The sequence below is a fragment of the Larus michahellis genome, chromosome 3 (genome assembly GCF_964199755.1).
Source record: "Larus michahellis chromosome 3, bLarMic1.1, whole genome shotgun sequence".
NCBI classification, from domain to species: Eukaryota; Metazoa; Chordata; class Aves; order Charadriiformes; family Laridae; genus Larus; species Larus michahellis.
This window is the reverse complement of record NC_133898.1, coordinates 4,950,949-4,972,462: the sequence shown is the minus strand read 5'-3', so window position 1 is coordinate 4,972,462 and position 21,514 is coordinate 4,950,949. Positions and strand designations below refer to the sequence as shown.

Sequence of the window (21,514 nt, the reverse complement as noted above, 5' to 3'; positions counted from 1 at the left end):
TTGGTAGAGAATAAATGGATATAGAAGGTGTTGACTTTGGACAAGGAATTTGGGAAATAGCTGACCAGAGAGATAAAGTGCAGAATAGCTAGTTTCACTCCTTATGAACTCACTTAATAACCATTCCTTATGAACTGGCTTAATAACTTGATAGCAGCTAATTAAACCCTGTGCCCTAGCTGCAAAATTCTCACCCAAGAGGAATAACTCAGTAGGAGGTTTCCATAAACAAAGAAAGCCTTTTTCTTTGTAGGAATTGTGCTCTGTGCATACGTTTTAACTTATGATCTGGGGACAGCATGTGCTCTTTACACACTTTTCAGTACCAGGCATGGACAAAGAACGTGGGAATATTCTGGTTCTAAAAACCACATTTCAAATAAACGAGTAAAAAGTCTGTACCACATGTCTGATATAATGTCAAATAGGAACAATTCAGTTGTTAACAGTGAACCTAGGATCATCCCCAGAAACAAAAACCAGATTTCTTATCCCCAGAAACCAAAAATAGATTTCTCAGTAATACAGGGTTTTCTCTTTTAATTCTGATAATAGCTTCTGTTTGATGGATAAATATTTGTCCGGCTTGGCAGAAATGTATTGTTTTTAGAGTGGCAATAGTGAGTATTCTAGAAGTTAATGGAAAATGACATAGAGAATGACAGCGCACAGACATGATGCTGGAAGTCAGAAAACAGCGGAGCTGGAGAGAAATCTGAGAGCTCAGAAAAGAAATAGTGGAATGAAATTTTAGACAAGAAGATGTCTGGGAATGCAGAAAACAAACCTTTAATGGCAGCCATGAGAGACTTGTGCCGAGACCGATCTGGAGATGAGAATCTGACAAAGGAAGGAGTGGTTCAGTAGCGGAGCAATGATCAGGCTGTCAAGGGACAAACGAAGATTGTCTGGCCAACGCAAAATGCAGACTTAGGCCTGGCTTGTGCAGGGCAGATCAACAGCCAGACACAGGGGAGAAAAGACTGAGGAATGAGTGGTTGGTAAGACCATTAAAGGAGCAGCAGAAAACCCACCTGAAAGGAGATGCCACCCCAATCTTTTTAATACAGCAATACAAAAATATGAGCTATCACATGAAACCTGTGGTTCTAGGCTGTCGTCACAGCACTGGGGGAAAAAAAGCTTGAGTTTGATTGGTTCATCTTTTTTGCCTCAGGTTCACTTTTAATTCTGTGCTGAGTATTCGAGAGGTCACAGCAAGGAAATGTGCTGCAAAATCGGCACATTATATGCAAGGTAACCAGTAAAATGGTAAACTTGGTAAGAAGGAAGAGGTGCCGGCAGCTCCTCACACAGGGCTGACTGCAGTCGCTGCATGTGAGAGATGGCTGGCTGAAGGGCAAGGTTGACTCCTGCTCCTGCTGCTAAAATCTGCTGTCTCCTCCCTTGCCCGGGTATCGCATAGCAGTTGCAGGGCTTGGTTCTCATGCACTTTGCCTCTCCTGCTCTCACTTGCATAGCTGCGCAGGCCTCCTTGAGTCCTCGGAGATCATGCTCTCACAGCATCTGCTGTGGCTCCGAGTCCACAGGGGCCTTTTTTCCCAGTAGGTAGTAATTTGGGCATGAACTAAAGACAAGGACTTAAATTTAGCTGGAGGAAAGATCAGGTTAGACCTAAAACCGCAACGAAACGAGTCTCTTAGGAATGAGTTGTTAACGCACTTCAGTCTGGCATAGCAATTGCAGTCACCTTTGTACAGTTCCTATACCACAAGTTCGGTGCTGCGTGACATTTGCACTTTGTGGCATCTTTCTCTTAAGGTACATTGTTTATTTTTAGGAAATTAAAAGCCTACTGCTTGTGTTTCTCAAGTGTGTAAATGCCTGCATACCCTGGCAATGTCTGTACATCTTGCTTGGAAAATTGGGAGCAATTAGAAAGTCTCTCAAAGGTGGTGGTTTTGGCACTTGAGCATTTTCAAGTACAAAAACTTGGCATTCTTTCACTCACTTTAATTTGGCTTTTATGTTTTTGACTTGCTGGTTTTCTTGCTTGAATAGTTTAATGGGGGTTAGCAATTAGACAAAATGTGGGGTCAGGGAAGAGAAAGAGCTTTCAAAAGAAAAAAAGAATTCGTATTTTCTCCTAAAAATTGCTGAACTATGACCTATCATACAGAGTGCACTTTTACCCGTATTTTTCTTTGCAGTTTCTGAACCTTACTGCTTGAATCGTCCATGTCTCTTTTTAATGCACTTTATGTACGTGGAAAGGAGTGTGCCTGCTCACAGTTTGGATGGACTGCTCTCCCAGCACCCCCTCCCAGCTGGCTGCAGTATAGCTACTTGCTTTTCTGGGATCAGTGGGTTATGGCAAAGCTGGAATTTTCCATTCTGCACCGTGAATGCAGAGAGACTCATTGTCAAACAATCGATATTTTCTTGCAAGCCTTGGAAACCCTGCAGAGGTTCAGCCTTCAGGAAATTATTTTTTTCCCCACAAAGAGAACCCTTCATTATGAACTGATAATTAAAAAGCTGAAGCCTAATGTACTCCATGGTTTTCTTTCAACTCCGACTATACATACAAAGCCAGCAATTTTCAGGACTGACTTCTTCAAGATACAGCATCTGGGCGAGAAAGAAAAGTGAAGTAAAAAGGTCTGCATGTTAGATATGCCTAATAAAAGAGGAGAAAGGAGAACAGCAGCTGGCCGTGTGTACACTACAAATTTCAGTACATTGTTTTAAAATAAAAACTAAGAGAGCAAATGGAGATTTGTTGTGCCATGAACAGAAACATAAGCTGATCTCTGTCTTGTATCAGTTTATGTTGCAGTACTTTTATACTTGGCCAATATCTGCTGATGAAGGTCAGTGTAGCGGCATTATCCCATTTACAGCAGCAGGGAGCTGATCATCTCATGTAAGTGGGTTTGTCCCTGATTAGCAGTAGTGAGGAAAATCGGGCTCCCACCAGGAGACTCAGGCCAGGAGTAAAAAATTGCAGGTTTCAGTGTCTGAGCTCTGCCTGAAGCTGAAAGCTTCTTTAAAAAAAATGGAGAGGGAGAGACAACAAGACAAACATTTACTGCAGGAAAACTGGAGGTGACTACGTGAGTAGGTAACTTTTTTAAAAAATTATCGGTACTTGTAAAATGAGACTCATGCAGCAATTCTTAGCGATAATAATAATATAACATTCAGATGAGAAGAAAGATTTTGAAATCTGTAGAATTACACAGATGTAAAATGCATATGAACAGCCACGCGGTAATCCCAGCAGCACTTCATTGCTGTCCCTCCCCTAGCTTTTCTTCTCTGTAACGTGTCTTTATGGTACAACCTTATGTTCCGTCTTCCAGGGTCCTTACCAGCTGCCACTCAAGCTGTACACAGGAAAGGATTTGCTGAGCAAAAAAAGGCCACGTGTAAGGCATGAGGGAAGGTTTTTGGGAGTTACCCCGGGGTTAAATGAAGTTTTCTGTCATCTAATGTTTCTTATTGAAATGTGAACAGCAGGTGGTCTTACCTGTCTTCTCTTTCCACTTTGGTGACATCTCCAAACACAAAGCAGTCTCTCTCTCACAACTTTTGGTAACTTGTCACCAGTTAATATGATAACAGCTCTCCCCGCCTTGCTGGGAGGCAAGTAGAAGCATATTTTTGGAATAATTATCACATAAGCAGGGAAGCAGAGGAATGTTCTACTTCTGTTATGAGCCGCAATTTCCATTGTTTGCCAGAGGAACAAAAACATCATTGAATAATCTTTACAGCTACAAAAGAAATAAGAATTAGTACAGGCAATAAATTACATACTGCAATATGTGTAGTGAAGCTTAGCAACGGAATAAAAAAAATCATCTTTCTTTTAGAAAGTCTGTGTTTCCACCATTAGTGTGAATTCCTGAGTGTGCCTTGAACCCCTTGCATGCTACTGAAAGGACCAGCAAATTGTTCTGGAGGCCTTGAACCTGATCTCAATGATTTACCAGTATAAATCATCAGTATCTTCACTAAAATCACTGGAGCCTAATTGTGGGGTTTTGTAACTTGACAAAGCTCCATTGACATCTGTTGAACCATGCTGCTTTGAACCTGGTGATCTGCCCCACAGAAATCCCAGCTGATGCAATTACCCAAGTCGAACAGAGTTCACCTCTAACTGGTGTTGAGAAAAACGTTACCCTTCCAAGACAGAAATTTTTTGGAAGCCCTCTGAAGACCTTGAAAAGCTCCCAGTGGCTCTGTGCTGTCATTAATATCACCCCAGGGGACGCATGGGAAACGTAAAGCCAAACCATAGCAGAGCCGGGTTCATCCTTGCCTGGCATCACGAATTATGAGATCCGACTCACGTGGCATGATTTTCAAAAGAGCCTGAAACAGTTACACTGCCATTTCCTACTACGTTTCAAAGGGTTATTGAGCACATGCACCAGACACTTAATGTCAATAAAGCTTTACTGCTAATACATCAAAGGTATTTTATGGGCAAACTCTGCACGCTGGCCGTTGATGCTGGTATCTCTTTTTAATTGCTATGTTGAAATAACACATTATCAAAAAATAAGGGACAGAATAAACTGTTTCAGATATTTCAACACTAATTGGATTTTAGATGGATTGGTTTCATTTGGGTTTTTTTGGTGTTGCTTTGTGGTTGGGTTTTTTGCTAATACGTTTTCTAAAATAAGCACTAACATAACAATTAAAAATCATCAACCAAAACCTGGGTTAAATTCACAAAAATCCTTCTACTAACACTAGTAAGCACATTGTTTGATGGATGCTGTTAAAGTAGATTGTGGCAGAAATTTCATCAAGAAATTGTTGAGACAAAATGAAGCCTTTTTTTTGCCATGATAGAAGGATGGATCAAGTGTTTAAATGCCAGGCTGACTGATGCCTTAGCAACCAAAACGGATGGCCTTCTGTTGGGCTGTTTATGCTGCTCGGGTGGCTTCTGGCAGCTAGAAGGCTGGTTTTAGCATTTAGAAGGTGATCATTTAGGACATGCAAGACAATGAAGTTTCACCGGCATAAATTAGAAGTTACTGGGAAGAGAACAAAGTTCTTTGTTTTAGGCTTGCCTATTTTTTTTTTTTATGTTAGTCTGTGCAGAATCAGTTTCTGGGTTCATCTCTCTGTTTTCTGCAATCTGTTTTTCTCTCTGAACATATGAAAGGCTGTAAAAGAGATGATGCCTTCTCTGATAAGATCAGCCAGGCAAATGAGGTTTTCTGTGTACTTGGAAGGCTGTCCTGGGTTTACCATGTGCAGAAAATGCTTCACATCTTGGAAAACATAATGGGGTCCTGCAAAGAGTCCTCTCCTGCCCCTGAGAGTACCTGTTTTTGCAAGTGCTTGTTACAGTGGAGTTCATATGCTGAAATCTAAATAAGATGACTGTACAGTTCCTCTTCTCTACCTTATAGCTACTTGATATGGTCACTGCTAATGGGAGAGAGAAGCCACGGTGCTATGTAAAGGAGATGGCTGTGTCATCTTACTTCATGAAAAATTCAAATGTTTTGTAATCATAGATGTTATCAGAGCTTTCTAGCTTTCAAGTCAATTAAAAAGATGGAACAGCAAAAGGAATTTGAAGACTGTTTCTCCTCTGGATCATCCCATATGGCCAGAGGATAGAAAGAAGCTTTTTCTGCAAAGGAGGCTGCAACTTATGAAGGAGGCATGATTGCCTTAAGGAGGGATGATTTGTGCTACATACAGAGTTCTGTTTGCAGCTGAAAACTGGATTTCTCACACTGAAAGATGTTATGAGAACTGTTTTGTTAAAGCCCGTTACAAGAGATCTGGACCTTGAATGGTTGGCAAGTTCTGGGGCTTGGTGCTCGGCACCAGCTCTACAGCTGGAGTTGGCACTGCTCCGCTGATGTTGGCCTCTTTAGGGGGATGCACTGATTTATACTGGCTATAAAATATCCTCAAAGTACAATTCCACTGGAATCAGAAAGACACTAATGTATTGTAGTTGCATTTGCCTAAGATTATTTTCAGAGCAATGAATGCTGCAAAAATTTTCCATCTTTATTCGATATTAGAACCACTTGAAAAGGATAATCTTCAAGTTAAATGCATGCCTGGCGTGCAGGCAATGTGAGATGGTGCTAAAGACACTTGCTTTGCAAGCTAAAGACCGCACATCATCCGCAGCATTTCTTTTTCTCTATAATCAATGTACTTAATTAATCAGCTGCACCCTGAGAAAGTGCAAGGTGGCTAATCGCTTTAATCATTAAGCAGTGGTATTAATTTTCACTTAAGGCATCATCCGTGGAAAGTAAATTAAGATTCTTGAAATGAGAAACACACAGGGGTGGAAGAGAGCTGATACGGACATTTCTGCATCAATTCTGGCTGGCGCTGTTGAAATTGGGTTGTGCCTCTCTTCAGGGCTTCTTCAAGGAAGTTTTTTGGAAACATTTTCTTCTTTTATTTGGGCAGGAAAAGTAGAGGAAAGATGTTAGTTTTCAAATGTTTGCCATGGAGGTAGCTGGCATTGCTTTGTTTTGTTTTTTTGTTACCTCCCTTTCTGCAGACCAATTAGCTTTTGGAGCTGGCCAGCAATCTTCCATTAGAACAATATCTTTGCTAGTAAAGATGAGTGTTTTATAAAATCAAATTGTCCATGGGAAAATAAAAGTGAAATATATTTATTTTGTATCGATTCAACCTCATTTTAAATATTTGACTTGTAGAACGTTCTGAATTAAAACAGCAGCAACAAAATCCCACTCTGGTGCATGGTCCACTTGGGAGAACAGGGTCAGATACACCATTCCCTGGAGGCAGTTCACACCATGTAGTTTTAAAACCAGTTTCAACAAAATTAAATAAAGAGTTTCTGTTTCCCCAAAGTGAAAATACCTCATTTTGGGTTGAAAAGGGCAAAAACATTTTGGTAGATTTTTCAATTTGGAAGCTTTTTTATATTTTCCATTTTTTCAAACAGTAGTTATTTTAACTGCTCATACTGTTTAAGACAATAACCAGTGTTGAAATCCCTGAATATCCATCAGCATTGAAATGGAACTTAATTAAAATTCATGCTGTACTTATATTTTTGGTTACCAGGGTATCACGAGGGAAGTCTAAATTAGATGGTGCATGTGGGGAACACTACTCCCTCACAAAGCTTCCTCAAAATTGAACAGGTGTTAGGGAGAGACTTTCAGGTCCAATGAAGATTTTGGCAAGGAGGGTCCCAAACCCACTATTAACTACTGGCCATACAGCTAGTTCTAAAAAGGGAGTTTTGGCCAAGCTCTTTGGATAAACCAAACTTGCAGAAGGGGAGAGCAGAGAGGCACAAGGAGTCCGCTTTCTTCTGTGAAACTCTAATAGCCTAAATACAGTAAATAAAGATGCAGATGACCTCCAATAAATTAAATATCTCTGCTTCACTGCGCCTGTACATTAATTTGGTTCATTTGAAATGAATTCATTTTTTTCTGTCCTGGCACTTCATCTTGACATGGTTGTTTCCTTTGCATTGTTTGATTTTAGTGGTATGAATTGATGTTCTCCATATTAATATTTTACTTCTCAGTAGCTATGTAGGTGGTTAAGATATTTTTAAACACCTGCCCTATTTCAGATTGCTTTGATTTAAATATAATGTTCTTCGTTTCTGTTGCACTCCCAACAGAAGTAATAAGCATAATGAGCATCTCTTACAGGGGAGCAGAATAGCACTGCACAATGTCTGATAAAATGTTGGCCTCGTTCACGTCACTGGTAGTGTTTCCATTAAGTTCAGAGCAAGCAGAAATTTGGCAGATCATATAAATAACAGGTTTGTAATGTTTGTTCTACTGTGTATTCCTTTTTTTTAATCATCACAGTAAGAGACATAAGCTTCCTAGCTTCAACTGAGCAAATAATGATGCTAGGAGCTGTGGAAACGTGACTGCCTGGGGTAACGTGTTTTACTGTAGAACGGGAGCTTGTGTTTAATGAAACTTTGGCCACTTTCAGTCTTGTGTGGCTGCTCTTAGGTGAAAGTTAAATGGATATGGTAGGGCATTGTAAGCTTTGCTGTAGATTGGGGATCTTTGGAAAGGTTCTGCAGGGAGGTTGTGGTCTAAATTTTATTAAAGGAGATGAATCTCTCTTTGCATATGTACAAAGGAGAGCAGAAGGACTGTGCTGTGTTCAAGAACTTCATCATTTCAATGCCAGCGCATGTTTTTTAGAATTAGCTCTTGTGAGAAACTAAGTCACTTTAATTCAGTGGCACTTCACTCAGTTGCAGATTAGTCAACAGCGTCTGGTGTAATTGTGAATCTTTCTTTCAGTCAGCTAATGATGCCTAGGACATTTCTTAAGTTTATGCATCTAGTAAATTACTGTGAAAACATTAGCTATAATCATACATACTAATCTTTAGGAGAAGAATTTGGAATGATCATGTATTACTTAAAAGCATAAACACTTGCAAAAAGTAGTATGTGTAAATTTACATGAGAATGTCAGTTCTCAAGATCGCACTTTCTCTCCCTGAAATTTTTGGATTTAGCTGTCCATTGGTTTTGCTGATTCCACATGGAATAAACAATGCAAACTTTTTAATTAATGCAAAAGCGTATAAATCGGTCCATTAAAATCCCTGAGAACCCAGCATGTCTTGACAGATATTAGTCGCATTATTAATACTCCCCTGGAATGCTCTCAAATTGTGCTAATGAGATCAGCATGCAGCTGGAATAAAACAGCGTAGATCTTGAAGACCTTCTAACTTTAAGGCGTGTAAGTCAACCTGTGCTTGCCTTTTGTGACAAAAGAAATGGAGATAATAGTTTGCGTTATGTTTTTTGAGTCTCTTCCCTGAAAGGTTTGTCTGCTTTTGATTCACCTACCATGTCACTTCTATGTGTCCATTCATCATCTTCCATCTTCATGCAATTAGGTGAAACACCAGTTAAGCAGTTGTTAACAGTTTCTTCTCTCGTTAGCTGAGAAACCTTTCAGAAGAAGGAAAAAACCCAACCACTTTTCTGTCTCATCTGTTCTTACCTTCAGTTCCTCTGTACCAGCAATATAGTACCTTGTATTGTACCCTGTCCTCCCTTCTCCATGACCACCACAGACCAGGTCTGTCTGTTGTAGCTAACCCCCCAAACCATCTGTGCCACTTTGATTTCCCTCTTTGCAAAGCCGCAGTTTGCCTGTTTTGTAGCATGATTGGTGTAACCCATTAAAGTAGTCATCCGTAATATCCTGCCATGTTTGTTTTATGAGTGCCATTACAACCGCATGTCCAGTATTCCTGCGCTTTGCTGGAAGCGTTGCTGGTAATTGATGAGTTTTTAGCGACTCTAACTGCGATGCCTTGTGGTGACAGAGAGTGATGTGGGTGCCAGTGCCTGCTAACCACGCACAGCAGCAGGGAAGCGTTTGCTCTCCCAGTGCAGGTGGCCACCTTCGCGCAGACCATGCCATGCTAAACAACTGGATTCGAATGACTGATGAGTTTATACTGCAAGCTCTAAGCTGTAGTTTTTCTTCCACTGATGGAAAAAACTGTCCCTTATCCACCATTTAAGAGACCTTTATGCTGGGCGTGATCTGAATCCTGCCTGCTGTGTTTGTGGGAGACCCGTGACAGATTTTGGTAGACCCAATGGGCTCAGGCCCATTGAGAGGAGTAAGAGGACTTAGCTCCCTCTCTCTTCCAGCTCATCCCTCAAAGAGGCTGGAAGTGCTGGCTGCCATCAAAACTCTGCAAAACCTTTACTGCAGCTGAGCACCCGGCACACATTTGATGTACTGACAAATTTGTCAGTTATTTCTTACAGGAATATAACTAAGAATAATGGACCTGCACCTCATTTCTCTGCTGCTAGCTTTATACCTCTATTACTCTCTCAACTTCAGTAGGTCGCACTAATACATAACTGAAATATCTGAAGGAGGGAAAAAATCCATGTATTGGAAAGGGAATGGGGGCCAGGTTTTTAATAAAATGGAACACTAAAACTAGATGAAGTGTGTGTTCACAGTATTTTTCAGCAGAAGTCATTGCACTCTTTGTATTTGCTATTAAAATAATCTAATGGTTGATAAATCGCTAGCCACTCAGATGCCAGGGTTTTTTTTTCTGTTTTCCCTCCTGAATTAAAGAAATCAAGGAGTTCATTTCATAGTCTGAAGCTTTAAAGCTTTACATTTGCTACTTGCCCTGAAAATCTTTAACGGTAACTAGTTGCTTAATTTATTTTTATTTTGTGAATTTAATTTTCTTAGCAGTGTGCCTCCCTATAAATATTCAATACCCCTTCACTATGTTGCAGGTATAGCTTAAAGGTTCTTGTCCACCCACTCTGAAAATTAAGGAATGTTTGGCTGAGCAGAAATAGGTTTCATTTTTTTGTAGGTTAACTTGCTTTTGCCTTCAGAGCTCTGGCTCTAAGTAATTAAAAACTGGTGATGTGCTTCAGGATTCCTCCACATCAACCTGAAAATTGTGGAGCAGGCTAAGAATGCCAAGAGGTGAATTGTGAAGCAGCCTCTTTATTATAAGCACGAGTTCATTTGACCGCTTCTTGGGCTTTTTTAATAAAGTCTCATGCCTGCTTCAATTTCTCACAATTTTTCCTGTTGGGTGAAGATGCAAGAGAGAGGAAATGGAGGGTATTTTTATAAGCTAGTTTTATTTTTAAAAAATTTTTAGGAAAAAAACTTAAAATTATCCACTTAAAAAATCTAAATTTTCTCTTAATCTCTGTGATTCTTTTTTTTTGGTCCTGTTTGACTGTGTACCTCTGAGCCAAGCATTAGCAAACAGAGATGCATCTAACAGATGGACTTTGGACTTTGATTTGGTTTACTATACTGGGAAAACATTCGACAGTCTTGGTACCTAAGAATGGAATCGATAATTTTGTCCCTTCTTTGAAGCTTGACAAAATTTATGCTTAGATCTAGCTGTGTGGTGTATGTCATTGCTGTACTGCCCAGGTGCCTTATCCCCATGGGAAATAGTTTGTTTAGCTGCAGCCTTTCTTTTTGAAGATGCTTACGTGCCATCCGGCAGCATAACTCATGTTGGTTTTCTGATTTTTGTCTGCAGGGGAGATAGATAGGAAAGAAATTAGTAAGGAAAAAGTAAAATAAGAGGTTGTGTGACATTGTAGTGCCAAGTGATACGTAGAGAAGAGCATTAGTTACTTGACAAAGGACATCTGCTTAATGTAGAAAAAAAAGAACACAAGATGATCTCAGTGAAGCTATTTTTCTTCATAACTGTTACTTTACAAATAATGCTACTTTAATGAAAATAAATATAAATATTAACATGAGACTCCCATTCTTTTTTGGCTGCCTTTTTTGTGTGTTTGTTTTTAAACCTAAACAGCAAAAAAGCTTCAGCATTGCAAAATAAGAGGTGGGACAGCCAGTATGTCTTCCTATAAATCCTTATAACTGGATTATTAGAATTGTTGCTGCTTGTTATCTCAACTATTTTCACTGTTACAAGTTACGCACCAGTCACCTGTTGTTCGGAGTCCATTTATCGTCTTTTGGCTGTAATTCCACTACTTTAGTTTTTGACCTAATCCCAGATGCTTGACGAGTGTTAAGGAAATTAAAATAAGAGCTTTTTCAGTGATAACTGGAAAATGAAATCACCACTGCAGTGTGCTCTGTACTTGCTTGTTCTATGGCCAGGCAGGGCCTTTAATGAATACCTGAAACTGGACTACCAGGAGGGTTTATGTTCACCTCAAGTATTATTCGGGAGCCAGCACGCTTCTCTACTTCATCTGTTTCAAGTTATGTATCATTCTCTGACTGTTTTGAAAAGGAGGATGGCAGAAAAGTGTGTTGCTGTCTTACTCATTATTCAAGATCTGGCTGTTGTTGTCTGGCTGAGTATTTTTACTTTTATGTTCTGCCTGTGAGAACTGGGTAAAAGGCTTATGTTTCTGGAGGGGCATGATGATATTCACCAGTAGGGACTTCGGTCTTTAAGGTTAATATTTTTGAACATAGCCTTCCCAATATTGTGGAGTTTGGGATCCTGCTGAGCACACTGAAGTTTGGTACTATGACAAAGGTTTTGGATTTCAGAAGAGCAAACTTCGGCTCGCTCAGAGCTCAGTTCGGAGCGATTCCATGGGAAGCTTCCACGAAAGATAAAGGAGCTAATGAGTGCTGGGAGTTTTTCAAGAATGCTCTCCTGGAAGCATGAAAACAGTTCATCCCCTTTAAATGTAAGGGAAGTAGGTGGAGCAAGAGACACCCTTGGCTTAACTGCGAGCTTCTGAGTCTGCTCAGAACCAAAAGAGAACCATACCAGGGATGGAAGAGCACGCAAAACCCCATTGAGAGCTACAAGGGCATTGCCAGGCCGTGCGGAGATGCAGTTGGAAAAGCAAAAGCTCAACTCGAATGGAAGTTGTCCAGGGATGTCAAGAACTACAAGAAAGTGTTCTTCAGGTACAACCAGAAGAAACAGAAGGGAAATATTGTCCCACTGTTAAACAGGAGAGGTGAATTAATCACCAACAATGCTGAGAAGGCAGAGGTTCACAACAACTTCTTCACCTCTGTCTTTACCAGAGGTGTTGGGCCCCAGGCCTTGGGAACAACAGTCCAGACTGATGCAAATACAGACTGACTGTCATTGAAGGAAGAGCTGGTATGTGAACTATTAGAGGAGCTTGACCCCTAGAAAATCGATGGGCCCTGACAGTATCCACCTGAGGGTTTTAAGAGAGCTGGGTGACATCATTGCAAGGCTGCTCTCCACTGTCTTTGAGAAGTCATGGAGACTGGGGGACATCCCTCCCAGAGGACTGGAAGAAGGCTAGTGTCACCTCCATCTATAAGAAGGGCTTAAAGGAGAATCCGAGCTAAGTGTTGAGTGAACAGTGTGCTGCTGCGGCAAGAAACTCAACAGTATGCTGGGTTGCATCAACAAGGGCATCACCAGCAGAGATAAAGAAGTCAGCGCTTGTCAGGCCATACCTGGAATACTGTGTTCAGTTTTGGTCCCTGCTATGAAAAAAAGATGCGGAGAGGCTGGAGAGGGTCCAGAGAAGGGACACCAAGATGATCAAAGACTGGAAAGCCTGCCATACAAGGAAAGGCTGAGAGACCTGGGTTTATTCTGCCTTGAGAAAAGAAGGTTTCGTGGAGACCTTATCACCATGTTCCGGTATTTAAAGGGTGGCTACAATGAACACGGAGACTCCCTTTTTACAAGGAGTCCCATGGAAAAGATGAGGGGTAATGGGTACAAATTACTCCTGGGGAGATTCTGATTGGACACAAGAAGAAAGTTTTTCACAATGAGAACAATCAGACATCAGAATAATCTCCCTGTGGAAGTGGTGGATTCCCCAACATTGGACACTTCTAAGGTTCAGCTGGACAGGTTGTTGGGTCATCTTGTCTAGACCGTGCTTTTGCAAAGAAAGGTTGGACCAGATGATCCTTGAGCTCCCTTCCAACCTGGTATTCTGTGCTTCTATGATTACTTTGTGGATATATTCTTGGTGTTGACAGGGTCTTGCATGCAGCTATGAATTTGCTGAATAGTGATATAGGACATATAAATTAGAATTTATAGGTGACATAGTGATAGTGATATAGGACGTGCAGAGTTTTTTTCATTTCCATTAAAAAAAACCCAAACAAAACCCCCAAAAGCCACAAACCAAAACAAAATAAAACAATGTGCTTCCCATGGCAGAGAGGAGATGGCTTACTGTATGACTACTGACTTCAAAACAGTGCCTCTGTTTTTCATTAATGACCTTTAAGCCTTATAGCACCCCTCCTAGGCAAAATACCGTGTTGCCTCCTTTTTTTGCCTCCTGGTGAGCATATTCCATTTTCTTAAGCTTATGTGTACAAAACTGACTTTCATTTTTCCACCACATGACATTTGGTGTTATTTTATTTCAATTTCTCCGAGATGTTATATGTTGTAATTTGAGCCCAGAGGTTTGCTCACTCTTTGGATCAGTAAAGAAATCAAACAAGCAAAAGGTATCTTTCTGCCTCAGATCTCTAAGGATTTGCAGTTGCCTGAAGAGGATAAGACCAGATGCCACCTGTGTTACAAATGTTTCTCTTCTTTTAAAAGATAAAAATCTCTGGGCTAAATTCACCAGTGCTTTTAACGTCATGAATAGAATCAGACTGTGACGGTGGGACATGTCTTTAATTGTTTGTCTCCTGGACTAGCATGTGAACAGAGGCACATTTCTTGACTTACAGAGAAAAAGAGAAGTATATGTGTATTACTCTTCAGAGGCTTGTAAAGACATATAAAAATTTGTGGGCTTGCTGCATTATTCAAGGTACATAATTTTATTACAGATCTGAGCAACACATGCGACAAATGATTTATCATTATTGTCGTATTTTACAGAACGAATGTTTTACAAAGATTTTACTGCATGTATCTTAAAAAGTCCAAGGCAATTCTTTGGAAAATGCCAGTCTAAGCTTATGTTTTAAGGAAACTAGAATTTTATACACAGGCAAAAGTAATGTATTTGTATTGTGGTATACAGGCCATTACTTAGTAAATGATTGAAAGAATCTTATCATCTGATCCAGTACTCTTCTGGTAGCATCTTATTTGGGGTAGAGGTGCAGGATGCTAGAAAGCAAAAATAAAGATATGCCTAAAAATACAAGTCAGTTCCTCTCTGTAATAGCAAACCAACCATTTTTATTATATAATACACATTATTTATAAGTAATTATGTATAACTGGTGACTGATAAACATCAGGTTTAGATTGCTTTGCAACAGTGAACTGGTTTTGATTGAACATGAGGGATAGGATTAATCTCATCCTAACACTATATGCCTAATGACTAGTCTAAGTTTCGACCCCAATCTATGATCAGTGCCTAAAATTGGTGGGTAGAATTGTTCCTTGGAAAAGAAAATCAGGCAACTACCTTGGATGTTGAAAACCAAATGTTAGACACTTCAAGTCTAAGTAACTGCGGGTAGACAAGTTTGGCCTTAAAATTGGAAACCAAATCACCTGAATTGAAAAGCAGAATGTTTTCATTTCCAGTGTGCTGTTGCGGATCCTCACCTACATTGGTTTTGGTTGCCACCTCCCGGGTTCCTACCCTGATTACATAGCGATAAATCCCCTCTCACTGCCTGCTGGTAAGTCCAGCTGGGAGAGGAGAATGGCAGGCCATAGATTTTAATATTCGCTTCCCAAAACACAGCATGAAACATTTTGGCTATCCACTGAAGCAGTTCCCTTTCTGGTCCAGTGTTGAAACTGATTTAATTTGTCGCTGGTTTATGCTTTAAAAAATGTAAAAAATAAAAAAAAAGGATGAGGCTTAGATATTTGGGAATTTGATCTTTAAATTAGGGACTTAAAGCAGTCCATTTGTACTTGTCTCTGCTGTTTCATTATCTGTTCTGCTGCTTCCATGGTGTGGGCGGAATATTCCTTCATGAAGCTGAAACTCGCTGTCTTTTCTCAAAGACCCTAATGAAGATAAATCGTACAGTCAGCAGTTGTTTTCTTTCCAAGAATTCTTCTTAATTTTGCACTTTGTGGATGGTTCCTGCTACATTAGATATCTTTTTCCTCTGAATGCAGTGATCCAAAACCAAGCAAGTAAGAGCTACAGGATTTGGAAGAGTGCTGCACGACTTTGTTTATAGCCTGCCTAAAGCAACCTTTCCATAATTTGACATTTGGTTACATGGGACACACAGCAGAGCTGCAGTCTGCTGTAGGGTGGGCTGAATCATTCTTGCTGGAATCCCTTTGGCTATCACTAGGCTGGACACAAGTGGTACATCTGCACAGGTAGAAGGGCTTTTCCATCCATAATTCTCTGCACATGGGAATTCTAGAGTCAAGAGTGGTTGATGGCTACCACGAGGTGCTTGCATGTCTGATGTTCTTCTGAAAAATCAGACTCGCCAGACCCGCTTTGAGCTTAAGGTCTATGTAAGTAGGACTGCATTTCTTCCAGACGAGAAAAAAAACACAGCTGACCCACAGCTGAGTTTAAATTCTCATCTGTGCAATATTTTTAGAGTTAAAAGAGAAGTTCTGACTGAATAAGAAACTGTCAATATATTGAACTCATTACATTTAGTACTGAGTTAGACCATACCTACATGAAAGAAAAGATCTGAAATCACTAGAACTAAGCTTAGTTATTTGCAGTCTGCATAGTTCCCAGGCCATGTCTAGTCCAAGGCAGTAGCATAAGAAAGTTTCTTTAATTTGTGATTGAGCTGCATTTCTCCCCAACAGCTGTCAAGCCTAGGCTCTTTGACAGAGGTGGTTTTATCTTCTTATTAAGTTACTCAAAGAGGTTCATTGTTTGTATTTTGACTTTACCATAGGATATGGTTTCCCAGCTTGTCCTGCTAGGAGTAGATACTGCACTTATTAATAAAGAACAGGACTGGATCTTCTATTGACAAGACCATTTCTTTTTCCTGCCGTGTCTTGGATGAAACCTGGCCCCTTGCGCACATCCTTGTCACAGCTCCCCTGGACCCTGCAGAATCCAAACTTGCTCTGTTGCATTAAGATGGGATGTTTGTGCCGCATGGCTTTTGCCAGGCCCACTGAGTGAGGCCCAAAGTCTTCTATCTAGCTCAGGATCCTGCCTCCAGCAGCAGACAAGAGTGGAGGCTTGGGGAGCGGTATGGTCACCAGGTCAGAGACTGTGTGGTATCTACCCGGTTTTGGCCTCCCAGCTTTTAGCATTTATGGACTGTTGGAGAAGGAGGAAGCACAGCATCTAATAGCCCTTCCAGATTCATCTTCCGTTAATTTCTCTAGCCACTTTTTGGTTTCATTCAGGCTTTTAACCTCAGTGTTGCTGGGGGGCAATTAATTTTGCAACTCATGACATGTTCTGTGGAAAAATACTACTTCTTTTCTGCTGCTTCTGAATCTCCCCTCTGGTAATTTCTATGGATTCCCACTAGTTCTTGTATTATGAGAAACAGTAAATAATAACTCCCTGTCCACCTTCTCTGTGCTATTCATGATTTATAGACCACTGTCAAATTCCCCTTCTTTCCCTGGCTGAAAAGTTACATTCTGTTTACTCTTAGCTCATACAAATCTATGCCATTCAAAGTGCTGTATAAGCACTTGTGGTAATTAAAGGAGGTAAATGAAACATTACATAAACATGCTTAGAAGAACTGAGAATTTGTGGCTATAGCTGAAATTATTGGAAGGCATCTTCAGGCTGAAAATCAGGGCCTTAGTGTAGAGATATGGAGAGATCAATAAGGATACGCGCAGAGGGATTCAGTTCTGAGCTGGAGAAACAGCATCAAGCCGCTTGATAGGCATTCTGCAAATCTCTGCTCCATTCAAATGCTGCAAAATATTTATTGTCCATGCTGAATATAAGCAACCAGGCTTTTTGAAATATCACTGTACAGTAACCTGAAAGGTACTTAGTTTTACCCTCCAAGGATCAAGGACAGTGTTATCCCTGTTTCATTCTGGCACAAGTTTTTGGGAGTTAGGGTTTTTGAATCCAAAACCCAAAGACTTCGGTGCTGCCAATGGACTGTCTATTCCTGTACCCCAGGAACTGGGAATCTGCTGAAGGGGAATGTTTTTAGGAGCAAAGCTATTCATAACGAGTCTCAAATTATCTTCAATAGCATGCTCAGCCAAATCTTAAAAAGAATACAAGTACACATTAATTAAGAATTAACATAATTCTATTCCTTGAGTATGGTGTTTATTAAAACATAAACTCTGTGAACATGCACTTGAAAGGAAGCTTCTAAATATTTTTAAAAGCTTAATTTTCAGTCACCCTTCATTTATTTCTTCATTAAGAGAGAAGAAAAAAGATGGCACTTGACTTTCCGAAACTTTCCATTTGCTTTTCAGATATAACATCAAAAAGTTGCTGAGTGTCCTTAACTCTGCTGATAGGGCAAAATCAGGAATGATTTAGATTTATATGAAAAGCAGAGACATGGGATGACATTTTCAAAAGCGCCTGAAAGCTGCGTTTGTGAAGCTGTTCAGACAACTAGAGGACCAGAAAAATATGCAAAGAGATTTTCAGGCATATGTCCAGAGCATTAATGCAGTTTTCACATTTGAATTTTGAGAAATTTACATTCTCAGGCATTGAAATGTTTTTAGAAATCTGACTGTTTGTTGTAGTACCACAAATGAGCTTTTCAAAAATAATTCTATGATGGAAGACCCAAGTGCCTGGTCACTTCCAACAACTGCTTGGAAAATAGGATTTAACCTTTGTCCTGCCACACCACATAGTGTAACACCTAAATACTCTTGTAAGTGTTGGTGAACAGTCCCTCAGTAGTAACCTGAGCTCTCACCCCACCTCGCAATTAGCCCCACTGTTTGGAAATACTAATGGTCCACAGGAGGATTTGCACTCGAGAGGGCATCTTTCCTCAGGCTTACTGGTGTGGGAAATGGCACAGCACAACAGTTTGCGTCCAGATGCATCTCACAGAACAAAGAGGACAAAGTTTGCTAATGATTCTCAGCTCCCCCTTCAATTTGTGTTGCACTTTGCCCTGCATTTCTGCTTTTCTGCTGACTCACTGAACTTCTTTGTGTTTTGCAGAATGCCAAAGCCAGCTATGACTTCAGCAGTAATGATCCCTACCCCTACCCCCGCTATACAGATGACTGGTTTAACAGGTAAATGGGTGGTTTGCTTAAGAAATTGCAAGTATTTGCTGGTATTTGTGGAATGCCTGTTTTCTGCTAAATTCAATGGTTGCCAGAACAGAAGCTGCAGTCTCACTACTGCTTGAAAATTAGAGGTGACTTATGACATCATTTTTTGTGTGTAACCTCTAAATAGCACTGAACAACCATTTTATGGTTTATAAATGAAGTTGCTGCTTCAGAAGAGTATATAGGTAAATTGCTTCAATGGGTGCTAGCCACATACCATTTTCTGTCAGCTGTCCTAGGACATTACAGTAACCCCAATCTGTATGTGCTTAATACAGTTTTGACTGGTTTCCCATCTACCGTGTCTGAGGCAGTATCAGTGCTGGCTAATTTTAAAGGGAGTAAGCTGGAGACAGGAAAAGGCTTTGGGGGGGAAAATGTCTTTGCATCTGACTGTAGGCTAAGAAGGCAGAAAACCAGCACGGTGTAGAATAACCAGGTTAAAACCAATTACATAAGTTCTGAATCGTCTGTTTTTTCACCTTGATTAAAGGACGGTGTACATGGGTAGCATTTCAGGGTTGATTCGGAGATATTTCTAGCTGCTGAAGGAATTAAAGTCCATGTACACTGACTGGGAACCTGTTCTGCTGTGTTTGTAAACCAACAGTACAGCTGTGCTTGTTGTGATATTTCTAACACACATTGTGATTGCCCAAGGCCCACTCCTCCTTCACTGTGTTCTGAACTTAGCCCATTTCCAGCAGGTGAAGGCCTAGTCCTCAAGGTATGATATAAATAAGAATGGCCCAAAAGAAAAGGCTTCAGATTTTAGGAAACGTGACCTTTTTTCTTTACCAAAATTAATTTTTGGTTAGAATGGAACAGTTGACAGTTTTTTAAAAACTGTGCACCTTGGATTCTACGTCCATCCCAAGAAAAAGCCCTTTCCGTCAGGCACCTAGCAAGATGTGAAAGCAGTCAAGGGTGCAGCGTCCAAGGCACACTCAGAGGGTGTGTTTACTCCTCGGCAATCTCAGCATCCAGCATCTCCGGCTCTGCAGCATACTCCCCAGGGTCTCAGGCAGGTTCTGGCTTGGACTTGCAGAAATTGTTTCGGGATATTTTCAGTGAAATTTCTAAATGTCTTCTAGATGTAAACATAATTGATGTTGCCAACATTTACATAGCAGCAGCACTGAGGATCTGAAAACTTTTGAAGATTTCAGGGCTTAGTCTTAGTGCTTATCAAAAAATATTTTAGGCCTGTTTGATGTGGTTTTCATATTCTAAGATGTATGGATATTTTGTATGGGTTTTTTGTTTTTATTTCTAAAGAAATCAATTTTAGCTCTGTCGGAATGGCACAAAGATGTGGAGCAGCTGCGCTTCCACCTCAGACACAGGCTTCCTGGAATGGATCAAACAGATTTAGGAGCTGTGATGTCCTCCTTTGTAGTCCTGCCATTTTTCAGCCAAAGCAAGATGCCAAAGAGATTTCTCCTTCATTTCAGGAAAGGACATCTGACACTTTTAAACTAGTATGAATCCAATTAGTGAATGGAAAGTCGGAGAAAGACTAGGGCTCTAATTTGTGAAGGTCTGCTGCCTTTCTCGCTTTATTTATGCAAAGAATCTTTGTAGGGGAAAGGTATCACTTAGCTCTGGAGCAGCATGAAGGAAAATTAAATTTAGCTTTAGTGGGTAATGGCAGCTTGTGTCATTTTCAGTGTGGAACTTCATAAAAATAAGTGTGTTCTGCCAAGCCCTATTAACACTGATTGTTCTGCTATCAAGTATTTTATAGCGGGGCATAGTTTGCAGTCCTTTTGTGTTCTGCAAGGTGGCTGTGGAGCTGGACTTACCTCCTAAAGTCTCTTAAAATGGGCCCAAAGCTTCCTGGATGTGGCACGGCTTATGGTGTCTGGCCCCAGGTGCCTCTGACTAACTTCAGGCACCCAGGTGAGGAATCGAGGGTGGGCAGCATGGTCACCTGTGACCCAATCTGTAATTATTGAGAACAGCATGATGCTGGTTTTTAGAGAACTGCAACGCTTTCTTCTATTTCTTTTCTTGAGAAATGGCTTTGCTGATTTCCTTCATTATTCTTTCCAGAAAAAAATGATACCTAGAAAGTAGAGCGTTCTTGGTTATAAACCTTGAGGTTGGTGGTACTGGGAATATTCTGCCTTGCAAGGTGAAATATGGGAGCAACACATTCAGTAAAGCATCCCTTTCCTGCCTGCACAATTTGAGAAGGCTTTAAGATGCAAGATTTCATGTTCTCTCCAAGCTAAGATGCAAACCAACAGACCATATCCAGCTGTTCAGGAGTAGTTGTGACCCTTTTTCTCTGCGTATTTCTTTGCTATACTGTTAATCAGGCTGATGTGCTCATATATAACCTATCGTCATAACTTCTGACTCCTGAATTATTATTACTGGTAGGTTACAACCATCTGCCTATGACAGTCTGTCTATCCGTATGTGTAGCTGCACAGGTGCATCTGGATAGAGAGTAGTTACACAGAAAAGCAATTCAGAGAAACCTGCAATAAAGACTCCGTTTTGCTCAGTTTGCAGTCAGTGATGTATCTCCCATTGAATTTTATGTATGCCGGAGGATCACACTCAAAATAGGATAGCGTAATATCCCTTTTTCCATAAAGAATATGTTTCTATGTGAGCAATTCAAGTGATTTGTGGAACAAGAAGCAGAGGATTGTTTTTTAAAGAGATGAACCAAGGGGCTTTTATGAGCTACCAGCTGCATGTGCAAAGTGTCATTAGACTTTAAGAAAAAAAGGGAGAGGTTTTTGCATGGAGTATTTCATTAATCGTAGCTGCTCTGCTTGTAAGCACAGATTCTCC

General features: G+C 40.4%; 1 protein-coding gene across 2 annotated transcripts in view; it reads left to right on the top strand.

Annotated features, from left to right (window-relative positions):
- PCSK2 (proprotein convertase subtilisin/kexin type 2) overlaps window positions 1–21,514 on the top strand; it is a 113,321-nt gene that overhangs the window by 61,423 nt on the left and 30,384 nt on the right. For both annotated transcript variants that reach the window (XM_074578417.1, XM_074578418.1), the window contains one exon: window positions 18,588–18,664. In XM_074578417.1, the coding sequence (XP_074434518.1) occupies window positions 18,588–18,664 (77 nt within the window). The remainder of the gene's footprint in view (window positions 1–18,587; window positions 18,665–21,514) is intronic.